We start from the raw sequence: 22,271 nt of genomic DNA on the forward strand, positions 1-22,271 counted from the left end.
TCTCCAGTCTATCTAGGAGTACTCGAGATGTGTTTGTTGCGGCGGTCATAGAGGTAGAGGTGGAAGAAGTAGATAGAAGAGGGGGACTGCTTAGAATTATTTGGATATAGCCATCCGAGAAGGTAGGAGTCTCTCTGGAGGACATAATGTCTGTATTAATTAGTCATTGTGTTAAATAAATGACAATTTTTAAAGGGTCAAAGAAGACACTAATGCAATGTGAACATGAGCACAGATACTGGGACTACAACTCCCAGCACACAACTCTTATGTGTGGCGGACTTGTGCAGCCGTCATCATCCAGGAGAGCGTGTCATTAAGGAGGCAAGCACTGGACCCACGTTTCCCAGCACTGACGTGCCACTTCGCAGACGTCACCAATGAGGGCAACACTATATTCTGGAGTCCCCAGCCATAAATCTAAACCATGCTACCAAGTCATTTCCTCTTCTACTATATATTGAACACCATTATGGGTGAATACTTCGTTTATATAAATTATCCAAAAGCATTGCCTATTCTTTTAGGCTCACAGATGCATTAGCATATCCGATCACATGACAGACAAAAGCTGATCATGTGACGTTAGCTGGCAAGCCATTTTAAATGGCATTGAGCGCAAGGGAAGCTAACATCCATGGTTGCAGGGATAGATGCAGGTCATGTCACAGACACGATCTTTTGACAAAATAAGTACCTTAAACTCTTGACCCTCACACACGATTAGTAGGATCATTTGACAAAGTTGACTGCAAAGCAAACTATTAGTTGTCCTCTTTCCGGGTGTTTGACTACAGGGACCATCCCTCCATGTAGGTAGAGTGATGCTATTGCCACTCTGTGTGTGATGCTGTACACCGTCCATTTAAATTTTATTTTTCATCTGTCTACTGGACCTACTATTTGTATATACCTGTGACTTTGAGGAATTAGATTTGACGCATTGTGGGGTGAATCACAAGTGTTGGCATGCTTTATCACACTCTAATTAGATATTGTGCCTTAGCAATATGACATCCACCATGGAATGTCTTAATGGTTCATGACTGTCGCTTATTCTCTCTTCAGCTTGACTGTCGCTTATTCTCTCTTCAGCTATGACTATATCAAGAAAAGGTTCCTAAGTATGGTTTTTTTTTTGTGTGCATGCTTCTTTAAATTGTTATGAATGCATTGAAATAAATCTTTGGAAAGCGTAATCATACCACGCAGGGTTAAAATAGCAAAATCTTTGTCCTGAAGAAAGCCAATTGACCCATAGGGGCAGTTACATGGCTGAAACATGAACTTTTGATGTCCAGGACCATTGAATCCTTATGACATCTCCCTGTTTTTAATCTTGCCCAAGACCTTACTCATGAAACCGTAGTTTTAGGATCTATGAGGCAATTCTAACTCGCTCATTAAATCCCTTACCTTTGACTACCTAAGTGCTCCACTTACAAACGCGTAGAGTCTGCCCACTCACTAGATGTTGGGGTGGCTCCAATGATGAAGCAGGCCACAAGTGGTACCTGTGGGCGAGGACTCTACAAATATATCCAAGAAATGTGGTGAGAGCACTAATTTATCTGGGTGCAGATCGCTCACTCATTTGAGCTATTTGTGAGGTCATGCATACAATTGAGTAAAAGACTGTATTTAAGACAGTTGGATCAACCTTCCTTTGTGTAGATTTAGGCTCTACGCATGCAGGACCATCTTTTTAAAGTCTTTGGACCCCAGTTGAGGGCGCAAGGACTGGGTTGGCGAATGATGCATAAGACCCAGTTAATGGTCCCTGAGTATGGGTGAGGTCTAGTTGGGTGTAGGTTATAGAGGCCCAGGGCCCTTGGATCTAGAAGCCTTTGCTTAATTAAAGAGCGAGTTAGGAGTGCAGTCCCAGCCTTCAGAATTTGAAGTATTGTCTGCCGGGACTCAATGAAGAATTCTTGGGCATAGGTTATACAGGTCAAGCTCTAACCTTTGTGTTAAAGGGGGGTCGCCTACTCTGCAGTTTGCTCACCGGACCTACTTGTGTGAGGGACACCGTCTGCTGATTCCTGTTCTGCCCTGGTGCTTTGTGTGGAGGGACCGCTGCAGCGCCTCGCCGCGCCCGCTCCGCGTGTCCCGCTTCGTGGTGTGTGAAGGCGCTACGGAGGACCAGGTGCTTCGAGGGGGAAGCCCATCGGCTTCAGGCGAGGAGCGTTCCAGGGACTCGGATGACCAAGAGTCCATGCGTGGCCCGTAGCAGCTGGTCAACGCCCCTGATAGCCCCGCCCCCTGCCGTCACACGCCCTACATAACTAGCCCACAATTCCGCTGCGCGGGACGCCGGGCTAAGCCCGGGCAAAAGGCGGGCCGTCTGTGGCCGTCCGGGGCTGTTTGTGGCTGGGCTTGGCCACCCCCCTTGAAAACTGTCAATTGGTTGCAAAGGAACCCAGGACTCTTGTAAGTCCCCACTCGTTCCAGGACTAAGATTCTCATTGTAGGTACTGTGTCCAGGTCCTGCCATCCCTGCCATGTCAATGGCAACTCGATTGGGCTAAAACCAGAAAAGGGGGGTAGGGGAGAAGAGGGGGATATGGTCGGCACCATGGATCAGTTTATCACTCGTGTGGCTACTGTCATCGAAAAGGAGATCGCTATGACAGAGCGGGTCCGATAGCTTTGGTACCATCCCCAGTGCGACCTATTGACCCATTGATCCCTGCCTCACCTCCCCTGTATCACCCCCGGGTGGCCGCTCTAAGAGCTAGCATAGATAGGTTGGAGAGTCTGACGGCTGAAGTTAATCTAGCTGAAATCAATGCTGCCCCAGACCCCCGGTTAGTGAGTCAGTTGCCGCCACACCGTCCCTGGCTATAACTCCTCCCCATGTGGACATACCCCTCCTACCTACACTCGTAGTACAGGCACAAATACATTCAGTTCCAACCAAACGAAAAAGAAAGGCTAGACCACGGAAAGGTAGATTGGTCAAACCATATAAGAGACCCCGGGGGTTTGGCATTAGGACAGGTAGTGCCCAAAAGGTAGCGGGACGGGACACCAGCACTTTGATGGGAGTAAAGGGGGGGACCCACCTGGAGGGCCAGTGCCCAATGTCTGTACAGACCAGATTAGTGACCCTGTAGGGACTTCACCCTCAGACTCTCTCTCCATCGCAAATATAGAGAAAATGATGAAATTACCACTTCTCCCTGTGTTAGAGAGAATCCAAGGACTGTCAGAGCGGATGGATAAACTAGAGCAGACAACCCTAGACAACTTCTTCTCCCTAAAATTGTGTATTAAGTTACAGTTAAGAATTAGGGAGGAGGGGACTGGGGGAGACCTGACAGCAGGGAGACCCCCATAGCCCCACAAGGTCCCACTTCTATACCCAACACTATAGCCGGTCCCGCCCTTGTGGTGCCTGTGGTGGTTGTTTCTGCATCTAACCCTGTGGCTCGCCCAGGGGTAACCAAGAAGCCCAAGTCGTTGGCACCTTATGCCGCAGCCAATTTGAAGACCTCTAAGGCTAATACTATCACAGCCAAAAAGACAGCATGTCCCAGGGCTAATGGCACTCCTGGCCGAGCAAGCACTAACACTCCAGCCACCAGTAATGCCCCTGAGAGTACAAACCCTAAAATAGATAAACTAGTACAAGCCCATGCCTTGCAGTCAGCCAGGGGCCCTAAGGGGGGGATGGTCCCAAATGCTAATTTACCTCCCAACTACCAGCCTTTTGTGGCAGTACTGACAGGGGTGCCTGAACTTAGTCCAGGTAAACACGAGTCTTTTGTGGAATTGCTGAATAAGACCTTATTCTGGCTTAAAGAAAATAGACCCTTGCTGGATACTTGGGATTGGAGGGTAATTCATGTAAGGAGAGTTGGCTGGATCGGCACTAGACCAAAAAACTTAAGCGGGGATTGCATCATAGTAAATTTCGAGGACCCAAGGGTTGTCAGTTATGTCTTTTCTTTTCCTACTAGGGAGCACAGCTCATCAGGTAGTGGTTGAGTAATAGGCATACGTGACCTCAGCTTCTTTAATCCCCCAAATCTATCAGTTAGGCCAGTTGGAACACCTGTGTGGGAGGACAGGGGTGGCAGGCAGGCTCGTGGTAATCTCTCCCAATTTAGCTTATTTTGCAATAGTCCATATCAGCCGAAGGATCGGTTGTGGCAAAGCTATTGACATGCTAGCTGCCCCTTACGGGAGAAGCATGCTGAGGTATCTGGGGAGATATCAAGTGACAGCTCAACCTTGAGAGGGGAACTGGTGAGGTCACCTACTTGTACACTTTTTGTTCCCGCTATGTCTGTGGGTCACCTGTCTGTGGTTGGTGCTAAATATCTTGAGCATGCACGGTCACCCTTGACGGTGCCTGGGGGGGAAACTTTATCCTTGGTCTCGGAGGAGGCCCCTAGCATTGTGCATGGCCCCCTTGTGAGCGAATTAGCGCTAGGGCGGGGAGGAGCTGGCGGTGTAGCCCTGAAGGTGGTCAGTTGGAATATAGCGGGTCTTGCACGGAATACTGGCATACCTGAATGGAATTAGAATGTTGAATCTTTCGGGATTTGCTTGTTTCAGGAAACTTGGTGCTTGGAACCACGTCACAAGGTGGATTATACTACCTACTTTGTTTCTGCAATACAATCGCTTATTGGGAAGGGGCCGCCCCTCAGGCGGTCTACTAATTTGGGCAAGTATTTCCCTGGGTTTCTCTATCAGGTCTATAGCCACCAAATCACCCGATCTGCAGAGAATAACAGTGAGAGGGCCATGTGGGGGGAGGGTGCTCGAAGTCTTTAATATCTACGTCAGAGGAACAAGGGGTGGCACATCCACACTGTCCCTTACGGGCATCGACGAGGAACTTAGATCTAGTGGTGCTGACTCTCTTGTCATACTGGCTGGGGACTTCAATTGTACATTTGAACCCCTTGCTATGGAGGATATATTGGGTACCCGAGAGGACGATGCAAGGAGAGGTATCCCCCCCCCCCTCTCACACTATCCCCAATTAGAAGCTGGACCCAAAGTGCCATTGATCTTAATGTCCTTTGCCTGGAACATGGTCTTAGGGCAACCAACGGCAGATCAAACTCAGACCCTGCCGGAGCCCATACGTTTAATAGAGTAGGCCATTCCTCACAAATTGACTTTATTCTCTTGAACTATAGACTTTGGGCCCATTTGCTAGACATGGTGGTTTTACCGTCTACTGACAGCGACCACAATCCTTTATCTCTGTCCCTGTCCCCTTTCTGAGCATGTGTGACCCCAGCTCCAATCCCACATGTATGGAAAACACACGAAGTATGCCCTTCCAACTGTGGTAGGCGCCTGAAATGGAATACCATTGCTGCCAATGAGGGGAAGATCCTGGAAGTAAAATCCATAATGTCTAATATCATGCCCCGTTTAGACTCCCTCGCACTCAGCACGCATGAGGTTCCCGCTTTGTTTGCCGAAACCATCAACGCCTTAGGTGAACTGTTCTTAGTTCGACCTGTAGGCACAAGGGGCAACGTAAGAGGTGGACCCAAGGGCAATGTGGGTTGGTTTTCCCCTGCCTGTCGTGCTGCCAAAAGGGATCTAATCAAGGCGGTGAAAGCCAAGGATGGAGGTCTGATTAGCATTGCAAGGAGTAATTATAGAAGGGCAATATCTAAGGCCAAGGCTGAGCATGAGAATCAGTTTTGGTATGACCTAAAGGTGGCAAGCTCAAGGAAGGACTCGAAGGGATTTTGGGACTTAATAAGAGCTAGGGACTAACCTGTGGACTCGCTTATAACATGCAATATAGCGGAGGGCGTGTGGTTTGACCACTTCTCCCAGCTCTACACAATGGCTCCGGGTATTGAGGTAACCCTGACTGAACAGTACCCCATAGATTGCATTGAGGTTAATGAGGAACTCCTGTTTACATCCAAGGAAGTGGTGGGGGCGATTAAGTGTCTCGTCCCCAATAAGGCAGCGGGCCCTGACGGCCTCCCAGGAGACTTGCCCCGCATTAATCCAGATGTGGGGGAGACTTATTGCTTCCTTACTGAATGCTGGCTTGGCTGGTGCAGCTCTCCCGGAATCATGGAAGGGCGCAGAGGTCGTCCCAATCTTTAAGAAAGGGAGTCTGGACGACCCAGCTTACTATCGCCCTATAAGCCTTTTGGATTCCACACAGAAGGTGGCAGGTAAAGTGGTTTTAGGAAGGGTCTTGCAGTGGGTAGAGGAAAAGCGTATTCTTTCTGACTTCCAGGCTGGGGTTAGATCAGGTATGGGGACTATAGAGCAATCATTCCGGCTTATGATGCTTTATTGGAAAGTGGCTGTACTGGGCAAGGCAGTCTGTACCTTGCATTCATAGATCTACGGACTGCCTTTGACCTGGTCCCACGTAGCCAACTTTGGAGTGTGCTCGATGCACTGGGAATTCCCCCATACTTATTAAGCATGCTGATAAAGCTGCATGGTGACAACTTCGCACAGATCAGGTGGGGCAACCAGGGACAAAAAAACATCACGAATTCCTGTAAATAGAGGTGTCCGCCAGGGATGTGTGCTAGCCCCCACTCTGTTTTCATTGTATGTCAACAGAGTGGTGGAGCACCTGCTACATCATCCTGCAGACGCACCATCCCTGGCTGGCAGGAGAATACCTACCCTCTTATTTGCAGATGATACCCTCCTGAGCTCCAAAACCCCAGCAGGCCTGCAGAGTCTTCTAACTAGCTTTAAGTCCTTCTGTGACTCAAGGGGACTAGTTATTAACACAGGGAAGACCAAGTACCTGATCCTAAACCCCCCGAAGAAGACCGTCAATCCACCTACCCTAGACTCCGTTCCACTCGAGAGGGTCAAGGAGTTCGATTACCTCGGTATTCGTCTCTGCGACTCTGAGTTGGAAATGTCGTCATCAAAAGATGCTTCTGACCCACAAGAGGGTGGTGTGGGCCCTCCTTAACGAACAGCGTGCCTCAACCCTCAAACCCATTGCACCGGTACTTGACATCTATAGGGCAAGAGGTGTCAGTGCAGCTCTTTATGGGGCAGAACTCTGGGGTGTACAGAATGTGGACCATCTATCCCGCTCAGAAAACAAATTTCATAAGGACTTAAAGGGGCTCCCCTACAGTACGCCAACTCTACCACTTCTCCTAGATATGGGTACACGGCCCATTAGTGACCAGGCGAGGCTGCGTCCTCTTCTCTTGTGGGCGCGTATCTGGAGAGTCCCAGAAGTGTTCAGCTATGCAGAAGGTCTAAAAGAGGTTCTATCAACGCCTGGCTGGTCTAAGGTCCGCTGGTTAAGGGAAGTCAAGCGCCTTCTTGCAGACCTGGGCCTTGAAGACGCTTGGAATACTAGAACTGCCCCGCCCAAGTCAGCTTTGAAGAAGTTATACTGGAGTTGGGTGATTGATGGCAGAAACAGTAATGCTAATTTGTGTAGGACCACTGTGGAATTCCTTTTGGTTAAGGAGGTGCACTTCTGCGAGCCGTATCTGGATATTATCTTAAAACCCTGGGACATGGCTCTATACTTCAAATTTAGGGTAGGCCTACTTCCAGTTGGGAATCTGACTTCCAGGTGGAAGGTCCCGGCACAGACAATTCCCTTCTGCCCCTTTTGTGAGAATAGGATAGAATCAGTTCCCCACCTGTTGTTTGAATGCTCGGCCTATGTAGTTCCCCGCCGCAGATGGTTGAAACCACTCTGTAGAGAGCTTGGGACTAGATCCAACAAGGAGGCCTTACAAATTTTGAAAACGGACCCACGGCCCCTGTTTGCATGTGGATTGGCGAAATTCCTAGGTTGGGCATGGCGCATTAGATCTACTAGGCTTTTGTATCTTATTTAATATGCATTTTAGACTGTTTTTATGTATATGTACTGCTTTTTAAGATATGCACCATATCGAAATAAAGCCTAACTGACTTGACTTGTATTAAAGCTTGTAGTTCTGAAAGGAGAATGGGGGATTAGGTTGGGATGATAAACCTCCCAGCATTTGAAGTATGTGGGCAGTGTTCGAGGGTTATTACTTTGTGCAAGTAAATACAAGTTGACTGGACTTATCATTGGGGAACCCTCATAGGTTTGTGGTGTTGAATGCTGTTTAATAATGCATGGATCATTAAGCATTCTATGTCTGCTCCCACCTTATTCAATGAGAAAGCAGTCTGTGTGACCTTATTATCTTAATCTACTTTTTGTATGGCTTATTATTACCAACAGCAAGGCACTGCTTTAAAGGATGCTACTAAGGCGGTCTACCCGTATCTTGGAGTGCTCATCCTCCGAGTCTGGCTCGGGGCCTTCCAGGGCAATGTCGCCACGAGGACAGTCTCACCGTGGGTTCTTGGCAAGCAGCTCAGAAATTTCCAGCCCATCAGTCCAGATGCTAGAAGACATGGAGTCCCTCATTGGCTCTGATGCGCCTTCTGTGCAGTGAGTGTCTTAAAATGCTACTTAAACACAAATTTACTATTAGCTAATTATGCATACTTAACCTATTGAAGGTATAAAGCTTTGTTCACTATGTCTATCTACCTATTGTCAACCATTCTCTAGCCATCTCATCTCCTTTGTGAGTGAGAAGTGTGCCATTTAAATTAATTAGCTGTCGCCTACAGCAACCTTGTTTTTTTATGAATTGCTAGCCATTAAATACAGGACTTCTACCCAGCATACAAACCTTTTAATTTAGGAATTCCGTCTATGGACCTACTAAAATATTACCTCTTTGATTTACCTTCCTCAAACTTTGAAATGAAATCCGCTCCCCGTACTGAATTAATCTCTACCCTCTTTCTGGCGGGTCAATAGGTGTACAATTTGTATCCATGCTGGACATTGTTTAGCCTTGTTAGAAGCATCATAAGGTCAGGTTACTTTTTATGTTGATATCTGGTGACAGTCTAAAATTTTACACTTTGTGAAAGGACTTTGAGGGAAGTCAGAAAATCGCCACATTATTCAAGTTTTTTGGCCTTATGGTGACCAGCATTAGGTTATAGCAGAATATTCTTATGGAGTTGCTTTCTAATGTGGGTTGTCTCTTTGCAGGGATCTTGGCAATGAGTCGGAATTTCAGTCGGACACTGGCAGTGACTTTGAGGATACCCTGAAAAAAAGCGTAAAGAGGATGCCAAAAACACCCCCAAGCAAGACACAGGTAATCATTGCTGATAATTACTGTTTGTAGTCCTCCCCATTTGTTGGCACCCTTCTGTATAGTAAACTATATTGTGGTTATGCAACTATATGGAGAAACTGTATTTTTGGTGGAAGAGGAATTTTTACTTTTTCTGCTCTTTTTGTATCTATTTTTTATGGGTTTTCTATGGCATTCATTCACAATAGAATTTGTCTACTTATGTTCAGCACTCTTAAAGGAATTTTTGTTGGAAAGAATTTTAACTTTTAAACGTTATTGTTTAAATAAATGCAGTAAATTTGTAAGGCCAAATTTAGTTGTTACACAGTATGTTTGACTAAAAACGCTACTTCAGTACTTGCCAAAAAGAAAAGTCCAAGGGCACCAGGGTTGTTGTGGTCTTGTGTTTAGGAAGTCCCAATACCTGTGGTGGTGGTGATTGCATCTCCCCTGAAAGGTAATGCTTTGTCCTCCTATATGGCTGAGGACATTGAGTCTGGAGCCCTATGGGATGATGTCTCATCCTGTGATAGGCCCATGCCGTCATGTCCAGCCTTGGTTTTCAGCTCTGGCGCAAGTTTGACTTTAGCTGGTAGGTTCCTGGTTCATGCTCAACCATAACAGATAAGTTGCAGATCAGAACCTGCCGATATGTGTTGACCTCATTAAGACGAATACCAGAGCTTTGATCTGGCCATTTGTGAGCAGTCTTGGCTCGGGACCTTGGACAGGTCCTTGAAAGTGGAGACCCCTGAGGAATTTGTTTACCTCACTTTTAAAGATAAGAATGTATTTGATTCAGTGACAGTCATCTAGCAGTACAGAACTTTCACAGCAGTCGCCACATTACTGATTGACATGTAAGCATTACTAGTGACACGTAAGCATTACTAGTGACACGTAAGCATTACTAGTGACACTGCCTCCTTTTTTCAGCTTTTAAAGCCTTGTAACGTCTTCAAAGATTAGGGAGTCCTTTTGACCAAAGAGCCCAGATGGACCCTCCTCCTACCTCGAGAAGTAGGCAATTTAAGACTAGCCTCCTCAGAGGAAACCGCAAACCTGCTTTTCCACCTGAGGCCAAGAAGTACGCGTAGCTTCCTTGTGATACATACATCCTTATCTGGCCCATATCTGGAGGCCCACTCATCCTGGTCGATTTCCTCCACTACCAGCAATAGACCCAGATTACCAAACACTGGTCCTCTTGTTCTTGAAAGTTGACTATGCTCTACAGCTACAGCCACCATTGTACGGTATGCTTCAGCTCCAGTCTGTATCGCAAGAATTTTCATTGGAATCTGAGACTGCTCAATTTTAGGAACACTACAATTGATCCTACCACAGAAACCTGAACTTTAAAACATTTTTTTTAATACTTCTTTTTATTTGAATCAAAGTCTAAAATTGGTGACATTCATACGCTCATGCTGTAATATCAATATACAACAATCGCCTATTAAATAGCAAAATTTTTGTGATGACAAAATCCAGCCCCCCCCCCCCCCCCCCCACACACCCTGAATCCAACTCCCACATGACAGACCCATACGGAAAAAGATGCAATGCATTATACGGTCAATAGTTTCCCTCATTGCGATGTCAGTTAACATCATCCCTTTCAGCTTAATAGGTATTTTTATGTACATTCACTTGCATCATATCTGGGTGACTTAGCAGGTACATAGTGAGCGGCGCCCAAAAGTCGTTAGGCTTAAAGGCTTCAGGTAGCTCCTCGTCATAAGCATTCAGTTGTTCCTTACAGGAAAGATCTATAATCAATTTATCCAGTGTTGGGGGAGCCCCAGTATTCCAGTGCAATGCTACAGCTTGCTTACCAAATCGAGTGGCAATAGCAACTATGCGCAGGTTGCACAGCTTAAGTCCCTTTAGATATCCTAGTAGACATATCTCTGACGTACAGTTGACTTTTCTATTATCACTTCAGTCAGTATCTGCACCACTTTCCTCCAAATCATCGCTATTGCAGCAAACTTGCACGCCAGGTGTATAAAATCCACCCCATCCTGCCCACATCTGGGACATCTAGCGTCCTCCTGCAGCCCAAATGTCCTCACCTGTACTGGAGTATAATAAACTTGGTCTTGACTCACTGGAACTCTGTTATGATCCGCCTTAGACATTCTGTCTCGCATTAAACTTGTGACAGCATACTGAATAACTGTACCTGCTCTGTGAGTTCGCAGTCTTCTTCTTCTTATATACGCACTGATCAACACCAGGTTTTTGCTGCCTGCCCCCCCCCCCCCCCGCCTTCCCTCCTCCCCCTTCCATTATTGCACGGTTCCAATACATTATGTGTGGATGGTAAAACAATACTTCCTTCCCCTAGTGCCCATATAGAACCACTACACGCACTTTTTAAGCATTATTGTATGTTAAACATAATATCTTCTGCCTTCAATCTCGTATATGTATAACCACACATTATATTTTGTCTCCCACTCTACGTTATGCCATCCGTACGCCTTTATTTGCTTCTACACCTTATTGTAAATTAGTAACTGATCTTATTGTATATTTGCTGTTGTATTTCTTGTTTGGTACTTTTGTGTATTATTTGTATTATTTGTATTATTTGTATTATTTGTATTCTCGATAAAGAAGGATTTGAAATAAAAAATAAAAAATAAACTTGGTCTTGATATTTTAAATGAATAATACGGAGATTGCAATTAGCAATCCTCCCAGTCTACTTACAGCAGACTTCCCCATTTCCTCGGTACATGAGGAGCACCGTACCAAGTTCCATTTGTCTAATCGGGAGAATCCGACCACTCGTTCTCTCGTTCAGAAGCGTTATACATTTTGGTGATTAGTCCCCTACTTTCACTACCACTCAACCAAGCCTGTAACGCCTTCAAATCAGTTGGTTCTGTGAGAATTTCAGGCTTAATATGCGCACCACCGCACGCATATATAAACAGAAACTTGAACTTAAATTTATTGCCTGTTTGTGAGGAAAGAGACTGGTGGTTCACATTTGAATACTAGTACTGCCAATCCAGGATATTACCATTTGCTTCCCTGCCTTCCTTCACGTCTTTGCAAAGATCCTGGGGGCGGCAAAAAAATGTTTTACCCATACCAAGATGGTTGGCCCTATGTAAGCGAGATGAAAATTATGCTTTACCCTTTAATACGCAAACCTCCAGAACAGAATAGAGGCTTCATGTTCACTTTTTAATAAAACTACATTAAATTATAAATCTACATTTCCCAAGAGTTTATTGTAGGTTTGTCTGCACCTGAAATTCAAACGACCAATATCGCAATGACCAGGACCTTCCGGTTTCACAGCTTTTCTTCATGCGACAAGTACCATTTTCTGATCACTGTGAAATTCTGCATCCAAATCAAGGCAAACTGGCATCATTCAACAACACACCCATCTTTACCTGTAGAGAGACTACTAGACATACAATATTTGTATGTTGAATACTGAAACTTTTATCTTATAGAGACTTAAAGCCACAGATTCCTTACCCTCGAGTTTGACTCAATCCGGATTATTTTCGAACAGTACCCCTCCACGCTGGTAGGTGTTGGTGTTCGGCTCGTTGTAGAATGGTTCACGCCCAAAGTGACTTGTCCGGTACCTACATAGGCGCCACCTTAGCATTCTGTTATAATTTCTTTCCTTTCCGCACCAGACAGCTCTCATCCGGCCTGATGTACTACGCAGTCAGTTTTTGACTGACTTATTTTGTCCAACTTTTTTGAGATCTCTCCTGCTGTGTAGGTATGTCACCTAAGAAACTAGTTTGTTTCAAACCATCTGGGCTCTGTCGCAGGCAGATGTTGGTGACAGACTCCGCTTGTTGTTTTCTGGTGCTTGGAGCAGGTCCATGACTCCAAGGCCTACGAGGACTGCCATGCTCCTAGGTTCTGAAGGAGCGCTCTCTGAAGCTCCCTGAAGCTGATTGACACTCGAGGTCCCGTTCACGCTGATGGTCCCCGGACTGTTAGCAGAGCACATCCCGACAGCAGTCATCCTTCTCAAAATCTTCGGGGAAGTTAGGTAAATCCCACAAACACAAGAAGGACAAGAAGTCGAAGAGATTTTAGACTTCACCGCACCCGTCAATATCTTGGGATGAGATGCGGGAACATCCATACGCGAGGCCCTGCAGTCTGCAGAACCTGAATCCGATTTTCCCCAAGTGTTGGCGACCCCTGCACAGCTGAAAGTTTTGAGACCATGCACCTCCTATTAGGGTGGCCCAGCCGTTCTGCAATGCCTTTAAGCCCCGTGGGTGGGGTAAGGCCCCACTGGATCCACACTGGCAGGTTTTCCCTCAGATCCAGTGGAACACTTCCTGGATCTGGAGCGGAGCAGTTAGGGACACCAAAACCTTCCTTTTTTCGCTCCAGTGCCGACTCCCCTAGGCGCTGCCACGCCCCCCCATCATTATCCATGTCTCCGACATGGAGCCAGAGAGGCTTTGACTGGGTCCATGCTGAGCGGAGCCAGTGTTTTTAATAATTTTACAGGCCTGGAGAAGGAGACCAGGCGGGGGAATGGGGGGGGGGGGGGGGGGGCGGGGGGAGGAGACTATGAACCCTCATGGTTACCAGTTCCCTGAAAAATAACTGTGCAACTGGAAGAGGCCAGTTGGGTTAGACTCCTAACCAGACACTGGCTTGGTCTCTCCTCCTACCGTAGCGTCCTAGGAGGGAACCTCTTTTGCAATAGTGGTACATATGCCAGCTGAGGTTTTTGACCTTCAGTTGCCCACAGTGGCATCCCAGACGAACATCTTGACAGATGTGCTTCAGCTGAGTGTCTCCCTTTCTGAAAACCTTCTCCCATTAAATGAAGCCCTTAAAATATTCTACTTGTGGCCTGGTCCAAGCCTTGCACGTTGACTCCAGTGCATAGGAAGCTTGCCCATTGCCATCGCCCCTGGGGATCCCAGTTTTCTCACGTAGCACCCCACCCAGGAGAGCTTAGTTGTCCAGGTCTCCGCGTCCACGATTAACCCAGCTGCAGTCCCTACCACTGCACTGGTTAGAGAGTCCCAAAGGCTGAACACCTTTGACAAGAGAATCTTCTCTTCTGCCAGCTTAGCACTGCAGTCAGTGAGCACAGCATGCCTTTTGCACCCTTACTCCCATACGATATGAGACTCTGTTGCACAAATCTTACCTATGGTTTTAAGAATGCTTGAGCCATTCTCACCCAGGCTATTGCTGACTGGCGAGATGCAGCAAAATTCACCATAAAGTGTGGGTTCCACCCGACTGACTGAGCAGAGCGATTTCCTCCTCAATGGCCTTGTCGCCACACCCGACTGAGAAAAGATTTTTCAGTGGATGTGTAGTCTTCCCTCATGGACATGCCCTTTAATGTCTCTCGCCTCCTTGGAGAAAAGGTGGAATCAGTACTGGAGTGCTATAAGGTCGGCAGAGCTCCGGTTAGCTTGATGGGCTTGTTTATGTCCTCTGGCCAACCCCAGTCTGCCTTCCACCGCTTTTATGGCCACAGAAGGGGTCTCCAACTGCACTCCTACCCTCCCAGCCACCACGGCTAAGATGCTTCGGAATCATTTCGTGGCCGAGTGCTCAGAGGGCTCAGGTACTACAGACCGCTTTGGACAGACAGCCAGCAGTCAAGTCAGTCCACCACTTCCCTGGCAGCCAGTCTCCAAGCCACTTTTGTTTCTCACCGACCATCATGGGCATTCAGTGGGATGCAGGATACAACATCACATGCTCCACTGGTGCTCAGTGACATCAGACTGCTAGGTTCTTCAAATCATCCAAAGGGGCTACTCGCTCCTCTTTGTGACTACTCCACCACCCGTGCCACCGAAGTATGATTGGCTGACGAAGGACAATCTCTCCTTGTTCTGTTAACAAGTGCAACCTCTCTTGGCCGAAGGAGCCATATAGAGGGTGCATGCATTAGAAGTAGGACTTTATCCTATTCTAGATCTGTACCTTCTCAATCCTCTTTTGAGGAAAGAAATATTCAAAAGGCTCAAGCTTGTCCAAGTCCTTTCTGCCCTCGACCACGGAGACTGGATGGCAGGGTTGGACATGCAGGATGCATATTTCCACATCAGTTTGCCGTGCTTCCTTTTGGCGTTCCCAGCACCCCTTGGATGTTCACAAAAGTGATTGCTATGGCCAATCAATCAATCAATCAGGATTTATAAAGCGTGACTAATCACCCAATGGGGAATCCAGCAGCTTGCAGGCCCCAAAGACTTATTCTAACAGTCCGGTCTTGAGGGCCATTCAGAATTCCAGAAGAAAGATGATGGTGCGTGGGGAGGCAGTTCCAGGTCTTTGCTGTGATGTGGGAGAAGGAGTGTCATCCACTTCTAATTCTGTAGATGAAGGGAGTATGGGCAAGTGCAAGGGAGGCATGGTGTAGTCTTCTCGATGGTTGGTGGAAGTTCAGGCGTTGGTTAACATAGGCAGGTCTTTAGTTGTGTAGAGCCTTGTGCGCGTGGGTCAGCATCTTGAATTGCATCTCGTCTTTCCGGTGAACCAGTGGAGTTTCCTGAGGTGGGGTGTGATGTAGGTTTGTCGAGGAAGGCCGAGGAGGAGTCTGGCTGCGGCATTCTGTATGGTCTGAAGTCTCTGTAGAAGGTGTGCGGCGATTCCTACGTAAAGGGCTTTGCCGTAGTCCATTTGGCTGGTGATTAGGGCTTGTTTCATGGTATATCTCTTGTATAGGTGTAGCCCTTTGAAGTTCTTATGTAGCATGCACTGAGTGAGGAAACAGACAGAGGAGACCGCGTTGATCTGTGATTTCATGGTGAGCTTGTTACAGTTCATCTGCAGAGGTTGGGGATTCCAGTCATCTCATACCTCAATGATTGGCTGTTGAATGCCTGCTTGCCCCCGACAGTCGTCTCCCACCTTCAGACAATGACAAACCTCCTGCATTCACTGGGGTTCACTACCAACGTACCAAAGTCACAGATGACTCCCTCTCAGACTCTCTTTTTCACCAGAACCTTTCTGGACAGTTGCTAATCCTCCAGAAGGGGTGTGTCCAGGATATTCAGGCTATGACTCCGATGTCTCATCCTCTAGCCTGGATTTTGGTGCGGCTGACTGAGGGTATTGGTCTTCATGGCCTCCTGAATCCTACTTGTTACTCATGCCCGATTGCATATGCTGGCTCTTGCAATGTGACCTGAAGTCCTAGTGGGCACAGCATCAGGGAAGTCTCTCCGGCATGGTTCAGATCTTGGAGGAAACCGTAAAAGATCTGCAGTGTTGGCTAACAAACTGCAATTAGGTAAGTGGCAGACCCTCTCCAACCTGAGCCGACTGTAGGGACCGATGTGTCACTCCTGAGCTGGGACGGCCACCTGAGAGAGGTGGAGATCAGAGGCCCATGGTCTGAGCTACCCATCAACATGTTGGAGCCTTTGGCGATTTGCTTGGCACTGAAAGCCTTTCTTCCTTCGGTCAAGGGAAGAGTGATGCAGGTGTTCACGACAACACCACGCCATGTTGTATTGCAGCAAACTGGGCAGGGTAGGGTCATGGACCCTTTGTCAAGAGGCCATCCATCTCTGGACATGGCATTTCCCTAGTGGTTCAACACCAGGCAGACCTTCTGCCAGAGCAGGCCAACTCAGCCGTAAATGACTAGCGGATCACAAATGTTGTCTCTAGCTAGAGGTGGTGCAAGATCTCTTTTAGCAGTAGGAAGATCCTTGGTTAGATTGCACATTCTCAGCGGTGGCAAACCAATGTCAGCAATTTTGCATGCTGAGGTTTACAAAGCGACTTTTGCTTGGAGTCACTTTGTCTCGAGCTCCGGCCTCCTGTATGCCTTTCCAGCAATACCACTCCTGACCAGAAGATCAGGATAACCAGGCCTTAGTCATTTTTGAGCTTTTGGATTGGGCACGGAGAGTCTAGTATCACAAGCTGTTGAGCTGTTGAGTCGGGCTGCCTCTTCGAGATGATCTTAAGTCGCAGCAACAGGGGAGGGTTCTGCACCTGAACCCGCTTGCTTTCTACCTTCATGTGCGGATATTGATCGGGGACCGTTGACCGCTTTTGACCTTTCTCCTGAAGTATGTAACCGTATTCTTGCAGCCAGGCATTCCTCCCTAAGTCGGTATACACCTGCCATTGTGACAAGTTTGTTTCATGGTGTGCTCCCCACACCATTAACCCCCCCCAGCCATTTTTCTGCATTCCTATCAAGTTCTATTGTCTGCTTTACGCTTGGCACAGTTATAGGTTACCTTTTTGCCATCTCAGCATTTTTACTGTTGCTGGACCCAACCCTCTTTCTTCAAGACACCCATAGTGGCTTGGCTCCTTAAAGACGTGCAGCATATGTTTTTCCCCTATGCCATTCATAATGCCTTGTTAGGACATCAATTTTGGTTCTCACTTTTCTCATGTGTACACCATTTGAACATCTTCATAGTTGCCCTTTTAGGTTCTTGCATTTAAAACTCCCTTTTTGGTGCCATAACATCCGTCAGGAGGGTTAGCGAATTATAAGCACACTCTGCACATCCTTCTTACATCACTTTCTATCCGGACAAGCTGGTTCTCTGGACATGTGCCCCCTTCTTTCCTTCCAAAGGTTGTGACTCCCTTTCATGTAAGCCAGAACATCACCCGGCCTACTTTTTTGTTCTGCCTCATCCCTCCAAAGAGGAGGAGGTGGAGGGGGAGGAGGAGGAGGAGGAGGAGGAGGAGAGAGACTCCACTTACTGGATCCAAAAAGAGCATTGTAGTTCTACCTTGAATGTACATGAGAATTCACAGTGAACGGTCAACTCTTTGTGTGATATGTGGGAGCGTAGAATGTCAAGGCAGTACAGAAGATAACAATCTTGTGATGGATTGTTCTATAGATTAACCTGCGGCTACTATCACTTTTAATAAATACATACCGAAGACATGAAGTGGGAGCACACTTAATCGTAATCAACAGATTTTTCATTGAAATGGCCACAAAATTTCCCACTGACTTGTTATCCACTGATAAAAATAGTGTACAATGTCTAGAAATCGAGTTTCTGTAAACTTGTAATTTGCACATCATCAAGTAAAGTGTTCTGATTATTTTTACTCCTATTTAATTCTTTGTTAAGCATCACACTTCTGAATTGCAAAATAAATGTGCTTTCGTAATTCCCAATATATTTTGAAATATTTGTACCATTCATTTACAAGCTGTTGAAATGTTGTGTTAGAAAATAAAGTGGCATCTTACATCCCTACATTTCTCAATGGTTGTTAGATAAGTCATTTGACAAAAGCATCTAACCATAATAAGAGAAAGAAAAGTTAACATTGTTTTTCATTATAAGAGAAGCATCAATTGTTAAAAAGACAAACTGGCATTTTCCCTCTGTACTTGAACAGACAGCAAATGTGTCCAGATAAAAACAAGATTTAAAGGCATCTTTATTGCTCTTCTGAATGAACCATACACCTGTTCCTTGCCAGTTTAAGTTCACTCTCCAGAACGGGCGAGTGGGTACTATAAATAGCTCAGCATGTTAAAATCTGACTCCATAGTGAGTGGGCGAGTACATTTTACGAGTAAGGTCTATCTCTCCCGTTGGATAACATTGGATTGCCTTATTACATTTAATAAGGGCTAAAATTTGATTGGGAACAGGCAGAAAGTCATGCTTGGTCTCAAATGTAATTTAACTTCTCCAGTATTAGGGGTGTCTTCATAGATTCACATGCTTGAATAATTCCCCGTCGTCTAAGTGAGAGTCCCACGGTACATAAAATAGCAGTAAGAAACATATATACATAAAAACTATTAATATATGTGTGTGTGTGTGTGTGTGTGTATATATATATATATATATATATATATATATATATATATATATATATATATATATATATATATATATATTGAGCAAGGCGGTTCCATCCGCCGAAACGCGTCTGATCGCTGTTATTGGTGAATAAAGAAACCTTTGATTACATCCACGGAGTCGGTGCCTGTTCTTCTTGAATGCTGAAAGCCATCTCTCTCTCTCTCTCTCTTCCTCTTCCTCTTCCTCTTCCTCTTCCTCTTCCTCTTCCTCTTCCTCTTCCTCTTCTTCCTCTTCCTCTTCCTCTCCCCCTTCGGGGCACGAAACGCGTCATGGATGGGCATCTTTCCCTTCATTTTTTGTATTGAATAAATTCACTCTGCTTTTCACTTGAAAATCCGAATTTGGTGTCTTGTTTGCTGCAAGCGTGAAGACTAGGTTGAGGTCCCCGCCTGGTTTCCCTTCGCCGAGTACTGGCGGAACAGGAGCATCATTGTGTGTGTGTATATATATATATATATATATGTGTGTGTGTATGTATATATATATGTATGTAACATTTTTGAAGTACCATAGAACTGCATTGGCCCATAGAAAGCATTGAGGGAGAGCTCACTTCAGTAACATATCCATTTCATTATAATGGTCCACATTCCAGCCAATCAGGCTGTTGCACCCTCTAGAACCTTCTTCTCAGAAGCTCAAGCCCTCAGATTTTCTACTGCACGTTGTGTGAAGGGAGTCTCCCTGAGCTCTGCTCTGTTTCTTCTTCAAACCTACAGAACTTCCAGAATATGCCTTTTTCAAAAAGGTCTTTGTTCAGACCGTGTTCTGCCTGTGGAAAACTTCGCCTTTTCACTGAGGACCCTCATAAAAAATGAATGTATTGCTTATATCCGGACCATGAGGTGAGGAGTTGCAAGATTTGCAGAACCTTTTCTTCTAAGACTTTAAAAGATAGAGTGGCCTGTCTCCTTCTGTGGCTTCAGAAGTTGAAGACCTCAGACAACCCAGTGTCTGACATAGAGAGTGTTTCTTTCCACCATTCTAAGACCTCTCTGAAGCGTGGATCTGAGACTTGGATTCCTTCTCCTTTTCTAAAAAAAAGCTTGTGGTTACTCAAAATCCAGTCTCAGCGCGGGGTCTGCCAGCCTCTACGCCTGCGGACCTAGTTCTCTGGCGGAATATGCAAACATAACAGGTGATGGACCGAATGTGGATCAATGTCACACATTCACCCCAGTCCAAAGATCTGGGCCCAAATCCATCGTTTTTTTGCACTCCACACCACCCTGGGTTAGACAATGGCGATATGTAAATCAGCTCTGACCCTGTGCCCCATGGGAACAGTCCAGTCCGAACTACAAAAGCCATGTCCTTCCCAGAACGGAATCAAGCATCCGAGGACCGGACCGGTTTCGAGGTAACACCTCATCAGCCCGGCTAGCTTGACTCCAGTGGTGTGGAGTGCCTGGGACCCGCGTCTGGGCATCCCCAGCGCACTTAGGGCGGAATATGCAAACACAACAGGTGATGGACCGAATGTGGATCAATGTCACACACTCACCCCAGTCCAAAGATCTGGGCCCAAATCCATCGTTTTTTTGCACTCCACACCACCCTGGGTTAGACAATGGCGATATGCAAATCAGCTCTGACCCTGTGCCCCATGGGAACAGTCCAGTCCGAACTACAAAAGCCATGCCCTTCCCAGAACGGAATCAAGCATCCGAGGACCGGACCGGTTTCGAGGTAACACCTCTAATCAGCACGGCTAGCTTGACTCCAGTGGTGTGGAGTGCCTGGGACCCACGTCTGGGCATCCCCAGCGCACATAGGGCGGAATATGCAAACACAACAGGTGATGGACCGAATGTGGATCAATGTCACACACTCAGTTCGGACTGGACTGTTCCCATGGGGCAACAGGGTCAGAGCTGATTTGCATATCGCCATTGTCTAACCCAGGGTGGTGTGGAGTGCAAAAAAACGATGGATTTGGGCCCAGGTCTTTTGACTGGGGGAATGTGCCCCGGGCCCCGGGCGAAACTCGCTTAAGCCCTTGCAGAGGGAATAGACGCATCGCAGTACTCTGTCAGATGTGGACTGGACACCACGGACTCTCTAGGAAGAGCGATTTCAACATCTGTGGCGGTTCGCCGCCACGCCTGGCTGAGGTCCGCCAACTTTTCGGCCGATGTCCAAAACACCCTTATGGACATGCCGTTCGATGGCAGCCACCTCTTCGGTGGCAAGGCAGATCATGCGCTGGAACGCTTTAGGGACTCCAGGGCTACGGCCTAGTCCTTAGGCCTGTCAGCCCCGCACCAGCAATCGTCTACCCAGCGCTCCTTTCGTGGCCACGGAAGGGGTGCTCCCACACGTCCTGCCAGCCACGGGTCGCAGACTAACATTCAGCGCAGTGGCGGACGTGGTTACCGTCACGGCGGTAACAGGGGACAACAGCGCGGCCAGTCCACATCCACCCCCGCAGCATCCGCCTCAAAGCCTTCCTAGTCCGAGCTGTCAGGCCCATTTGACGACAGTGGGGGGCAGGGTTCGCTATCACCACCTCCACTGGCGCTCCATCACATCGGACAGGTGGGTGCTGCAAATCGTCCGAAGGGGCTACTCCCTCCCCTTCAAGGCGACCCCTCCAGCAATGCTGCGTGTCGGTCGTTCACTTGCAACTTCTGCAAGAGTAAGCCATGAAGCGCGTTCCTGGGCCAGAAGTAGGCTGTGTTTGTTACTCCCACTACTTTCTGGTTCCCAAGAAGGGCAAAGGGGGCCTGTGCCCTATCTTGGACCTCCGGAAGGTAAACAGCTTCCCCCGGAAGGAGAAGTTCAAGATGCTGCCTTTGGCTCAGTTCTTAGCTGCCCTAGACCCAAGAGACTGGATGGGAGCTTTGGACTTGCGGGACGCCTATTTCCACACCCCAGTCCTGCCGGCCCCCCGGCGTTACCTGCGGTTCACGGTAGGCCACAAGCACTTTCAATTTACCGTGCTCCGCTTCGGCCTTACCAGCGCCCCATGGGTGTTCACGAAAGTGATGGCGGTGGTCGCAGCTCATCTGCGCAGGTTAGGGCTTTCAGTCATTCCCTACCTAGACGACTGGTTGTTGAAGGCGGGCTCGCCCCAGACAGTCACCAGCCACCTCCAGACTACGGCCGACCTGCTGGGGTTCTCCATCAATGTGCCAAAGTCGCACCTGTGTCCCTCTCAGAAGCTCCTCTTCATCGTAGCGGTTCTAGACTCTGCGCAGTTTCGGGTTTATCCTTCCGAACCGCGGGTTCTGGATATTCAGGCTCTGATTTCGATCTTTCTGCCTTTATCCCGAGTCTCGGT

At 47.3% G+C, this 22,271-nt stretch overlaps 1 protein-coding gene across 1 annotated transcript in view; it reads left to right on the forward strand.

Moving 5' to 3' along the window:
• Positions 1-22,271, forward strand: part of STAG3 (STAG3 cohesin complex component) — a 1,294,449-nt gene that overhangs the window by 96,783 nt on the left and 1,175,395 nt on the right. The window contains exons 2-3 of the mRNA XM_086945989.1: positions 8,210-8,422; positions 9,041-9,149. Of these exons, the coding sequence (XP_086802115.1) occupies positions 8,229-8,422; positions 9,041-9,149 (303 nt within the window). The 5' untranslated portion in view covers positions 8,210-8,228. The remainder of the gene's footprint in view (positions 1-8,209; positions 8,423-9,040; positions 9,150-22,271) is intronic.

This window comes from Lissotriton vulgaris, chromosome 12 (assembly GCF_964263255.1).
Source record: "Lissotriton vulgaris chromosome 12, aLisVul1.2, whole genome shotgun sequence".
Taxonomy (NCBI): Eukaryota; Metazoa; Chordata; class Amphibia; order Caudata; family Salamandridae; genus Lissotriton; species Lissotriton vulgaris.